Below are 4956 nucleotides of genomic sequence, written 5' to 3' on the forward strand. Positions count from 1 at the left end.
CTGGCCTGACTAAATGACTAAATGCCGCACACACATTTAGTAGAATGCACGTAAGCATGTGTAGTACATATAAACATCAATATTTTTCGACATAAAGACAAACAATGTGTGCGAAGTAGGCAGGCACGAAGAACGCTGTGACTCCTCACTACTTGCCCGTGTACTTGAGCAAGAAATAAATACTATCGCTATTTTAATGACGAAATAATTCACAAAATTCCGTGAAAGAAAAGGATCCTTTGGATTTAGTTCATTTGGACATGTATGTCAGTTGCACGTGATTAAATGAGGTCGCTGCTTGTGGCTTTTCCGTCTTCTCAAAATAAATGCCTTTTTTTTTTTTTTTTTTTTTTTTTTTTTTTTTTTTTTTTTTTACTTTGTACGATCTGGGGTGGTTGCGTGCGAGCCAGGTTACACACGGCTCATTTCCACGCAGACAGTAAACCAAGTAGATTTCCTCGCCCGCTCTGGCCGCGCGTCTGCAGCAGGTGTAAGGACGCAACATCCACATGGAGACTTTAAGACAGCGTTCACGGTTCGAGAGGAATGGGATGGAGGTGAAACTTGAGAAAACCGAATCACCGTTAAAACCCAAAGACAATGCCCCTCTCAGCACAGGTGGGTTAGTTCCCTATATAGTGTGATCTCATTAGAAGGTTGTGATAGCTTTGTCTATTCACTCCAGTGTAAAGTTATTGTTTCTTTTCTCTATACAGATGTGCTGAGGATTGCGGCATTTTGTGTTATTTTCCGCGTCTTGAACTGTTTTCTGGTTCAGAGCAGCTTCGTTCCAGATGAGTACTGGCAGGCTGTGGAAGTCGCCCACCATATGGCCTTCAAATATTCTTTAAACTCAATTCATTTTGACAGCATTTATGCATTTTTTCAGCCGTGTCCTTTTTTTCAACTCGAGTCTATCCCAGTGGACTTTGGTCTCAAACTTAGGCCACACCAAAAATGTGGTTAAATCAGCTAGTCACATTCAGTAAACTTATATTACCATTTTTGTGAACACCTTAACAATGTGACTTATGGCCATCTGACATGGGAATGGAAGGAAGGCATAAGAGGCTTCACCTATCCCTTCTTCTTCGCCATCATCTATAAAGTACTACATTGGATACAATGTGACTCTGTGTACATTATGGCAAGTGTATTATTTTTCATCTGTTCATTCAGTCATGTTTAGTTCAGATATGATTTTTTATTTAAATTAGTTTGTTTTCTCTGCAGATATGGCTGCCCCGGCTACTTCATGCACTATTCACTGCCTTTGCAGATTTCAAATTCCTCTTCCTTGTTGAAGAGCTGGAAAATCAACATGTTGCGAAATGGACGGTACCTAGCCCTACCTGTTTCTTTCTTGAGGAATTATCCGTTCCATCATGTTTTGATTGCATTTGTGCATGCAGTTCTTCTGCCACCTGTGCTCGTGGTTCACATGGTACTGTTGCAGCAGAACGCTGAGCAACAGCGTGGAGGCCACCATCACTTGCCTTGCTCTCTGTTACTTCCCCCTGCCTGGATCCAAAACACACAACAGGTCTACTTCATGTCATCAACATTTCTAGATGTGGCACGAATTTCAGGTTGACACCTCGTTCGGGTTTTTCCCCCTTCAGCAAAAAATATTTGAGCCTTGTTGCACTGGCGGCTATTGTTCGCCCGACGGCCTTGATTCTCTGGCTTCCGCTGTTGATTTATCATTTCTGGCAAGAAGACAACAAACTGAGACTGGTGGTGCATGACTACATTCCCATTGGGTAATTGTGTGTGTTTCTAATTTGACCATCACATTATTTATTTTTTTTCGCACCTGCTTAGGGCTAACAGTGCTTTTGTCTCCTTTGTAGCGCTTTGGCCATTGTGATTCCAACCATAATTGACTCCATTTTCTATGAAAAGGTGAAATATATACACTCGCTGAACACAACTACACAATTGTTGATGATGTCGTCACATCTCCTGTAAAAAGACTAAAGATCTGTAATCCAAAGATTCCTGCAAATCCCGAAATGTTGAGTTTTCCAGAGATGTGGACTCCATAGAAATGTATTCTATGAAGAGGGTGCGTTTTAAAGGACATATTTTGCATTTATTAATCAATATTCAGCAGTGAAATACAGTTAGTTGTCAACCGAAAATGACATTACGTGTGCTAATGGCTTAGGTATTGACTAATCGTGGCTCACTTGATGTTCGCAAGCTGAGCCGTGATTGGTTGCAAGCTTTTTTTTTTTTACCAGTCACCCTTAATTGGTTTCAGTTATAATAATGGCCCTTTGAAAGAAACCATAACTTCGATAAACGAGTTTGACTCCACTGGTATAATTATATCCTGAAAGTATGGCTTTTAGTTTTGGTATATCACCCCAGGAATTTAAGGGTCTCCATATTTGTCTACCCGAATGAAACATTTCTGAAGGTGCCACTGTCCAGTGTTCCACTGCGCCAGTGTCTAGTGGGTGCGAATTAAAGGATGATTTTGGTTCATCAGTTGTTTTCTCTTGTGTAGTGGGTCTTCGTACATTTCAACTTCCTGAAGGTAAACGTCTTGGACGGATTGGCCAGTTATTTCGGCACCCACCCATGGCACTGGTACATCACTCAGGGCTTCCCGGTCATAATTGGCCCCCATCTGCCATTCTTTTTATATGGATGCTTCCTGGCTTTTAGAAGGTACAAAATCCTGCTGGTGGCCATTGCCTGGACCATCGGGGCATACAGGTAAAGCATCATAATTGTCTCTCTTTCTTTACTACTTGTAGGAATCCTTGTCAGCTTGCACCATACTCAATTTGTTTTCAGCCTGCTTCCTCACAAGGAGTTTAGATTCATCTACCCAGTGCTTCCCTTTTGTATGATCTTCTGTGGTAAGTCCCTGTTACAACTATTTACTCACACAATCTAGTGTGTAAATTCTCTTTGAGCTTGACTGTTTACTGCAGTATTTTCTGTTTTGTTATGGATAGTACATGAGTAGTCACTTAATACGGTTTCAAAAAGTTTTCAGTTTAAAATGGCTTACTTTCACCGCGACCCCGCGCTGCCTTGGAGCCAAGGGTAAATACAAGTCCAATTCGGTTATTGCGGTGTTGGACAAATTATACGGCGGCATACTAAAGCTGAGCAGACATTGTCTCTGAGGCTAACAACTTTCAATGTTTTGCCCTGCGTCACAGTGTCACAGGCAGAGGTTTCATAATAATCAACATTTCAAGCTCATTAGCTGGCGAATTTACTCTTCACATCCAGTTAGAAAATTAATGTAAGTAATTTAAAAGTTTACTTCACATTTGACCTTTAAGAGGGTATGTTATCAATAGTTGCCTATGAAGGAACATGTCAGTTCCACCAAATATGGTCACCACCAGAGCTTGCATATTCCCCATACTAACGCCAATGATGGACACTATAATGTATTGTGAATTCTCTCTTGACAATATAAGCGCTTGATGGGTTTGGAATAAAGGATGGCTGAACCATTTCATGTTTAAGCATTTGCATGTGTTACCAGGGGCAACGATGGCTCGTATGAAAGCTTGGCGACGAGCAGCCACTGCTGGTTTGTTGGCCTCCAATCTGCCCCTAGCTCTCTACACGGGCCTGATTCACCAGCGTGGAGCTCTGGACGTCATGAGCCACATCCATGCACTTTGTCACAATGTCTCACAGCCGGACGTCCTCTTTGCAATGTCCTGCCACTCAACGCCTTACTACAGGTGCCAAATGCTCCATGGGATCCGGAAAGCTTTCCGAGTGTTTCTCTATGAACTGTGCAACTCAATTGTAAAAAGAAAATTGATAATGAGGTTGGACAAGTTTGCACACCCAATTATAATGGGGGATGTAGCAATGTTCTGAGGTAACTAATCATATTCAATTATGGGGGGTAATTCAATTTTTGAGTAAGGTCAAATTATGACAAAATGTGAGCAAAAGCACTGTATACTGTCTGGATGCACTGTATGGAGATTTTCAGTTATTTTTCCTCCCCTTGCAGCCACGTCCACTGCCCACTAAAGATGAGGTTCCTCGAGGGCCTGCGTGATCTCAGCCAGCTGGACCATGAGACGGAATCAGAAAGATTCATCAATGACCCACTTCTCTGGCTCCGAAGTTCGTATCCACTTGCGCATTCACTTCCTACTCACTTGGTTCTCTTTGACGTAATGGAAAAGGTAAAGGAAAAGTACAGCCAAATCTGTCTTAAAATCCTTGCTTAAATGCTGGTGTGCTTTTATGTTGTAGAAGATCACAGCATTTCTGCGTGAAAACAACTACAGGAAAACGACAGACATATTTCACACTCATTTTCCCGACGGAGGAGTTGGAAGAAGAATCTTTATTTATGAGAGGCACCGATGACTGCAGGAACTCATCTGATTTTGCCTACTGTATGTTCAAAATGTTTTGACAAGAATATCTCATCTTGTTAGACCAATTATACTTCATTTACCACTATTTGTGTGTAAATTGTTTTGAGTGTTAATTTCTTTTCTATGTTGGACAGTCTGGGATTATTTGCTGGACCAAATATCAGTTCCAATATGTATATTATAAAATAAATTATACTAATACAAATGTTAAGGAAAGGTAATGTTTTCCCACTATAGCGTCAAAACATTTAACATTATAGCCCACACTATAACATTAAAGATCCTCATTATAATTGAACATTACGAGGTACGTTAGGGTGGCAAAATTAGCATTTTCCTCTTAAAGTGTTAATTTAATGCCCTCTTTTAAAAGTCAAAAGTAATTTAAACATGTTGAACTCATATTCTATATCGACAGTAATGTCTGCAGTTTTCCGAGCGAGTTGTGAAGCTGTATTATACTGCCCCCCGATGGCCAAAGCACACACTGCTCTAACTTATTTGTGGTAATTGGATAGTTTGCCTCTGAGCTCTCACAGCTTACTAATATCCAATATATATACATATATATATACTA

The 4956-nt window shown here is 40.8% G+C and overlaps 1 protein-coding gene across 2 annotated transcripts; it reads left to right on the top strand.

Moving 5' to 3' along the window:
* Nucleotides 1-373: 373 nt before the first annotated feature.
* Nucleotides 374-4585, top strand: LOC148404050 (GPI alpha-1,2-mannosyltransferase 3-like). 2 transcript variants are annotated; one of them, XM_088388599.1, is made up of 12 exons: nt 374-618; nt 693-840; nt 1030-1147; nt 1234-1338; nt 1413-1543; nt 1623-1763; nt 1854-1905; nt 2516-2727; nt 2809-2873; nt 3518-3722; nt 4004-4181; nt 4252-4585. In XM_088388599.1, the coding sequence occupies exons 1-12, from the start codon at nt 510-512 to the stop codon at nt 4366-4368; spliced, it is 1581 nt and encodes a 526-aa protein (XP_088244725.1). In that variant the 5' UTR covers nt 374-509; the 3' UTR covers nt 4369-4585. The 2 variants fall into 2 exon arrangements, with proteins under 2 accessions (XP_088244725.1, XP_088244736.1); XM_088388610.1 differs by having other exon boundaries at nt 375-618; nt 717-840.
* Nucleotides 4586-4956: the final 371 nt, after the last annotated feature.

This window comes from Syngnathus floridae, chromosome 1, assembly GCF_059516105.1.
Source record: "Syngnathus floridae isolate MCC-2025c chromosome 1, RoL_Sflo_1.0, whole genome shotgun sequence".
Lineage (NCBI taxonomy): Eukaryota > Metazoa > Chordata > Actinopteri > Syngnathiformes > Syngnathidae > Syngnathus > Syngnathus floridae.

What these genes read in the sequence shown, in the direction of transcription:
- LOC148404050 (XM_088388599.1), top strand. Translation starts at nt 510, where the DNA reads ATGGAGACTTTAAGACAGCGTTCACGGTTCGAGAGGAATGGGATGGAG. An exon ending in GCCCACCATATGGCCTTCAA is followed by an intron (nt 841 to 1,029) that starts ATATTCTTTAAA and finishes TAACAATGTGAC; the next exon opens with TTATGGCCATCTGACATGGG. An exon ending in GGATCCAAAACACACAACAG is followed by an intron (nt 1,544 to 1,622) that starts GTCTACTTCATG and finishes TTCCCCCTTCAG; the next exon opens with CAAAAAATATTTGAGCCTTG.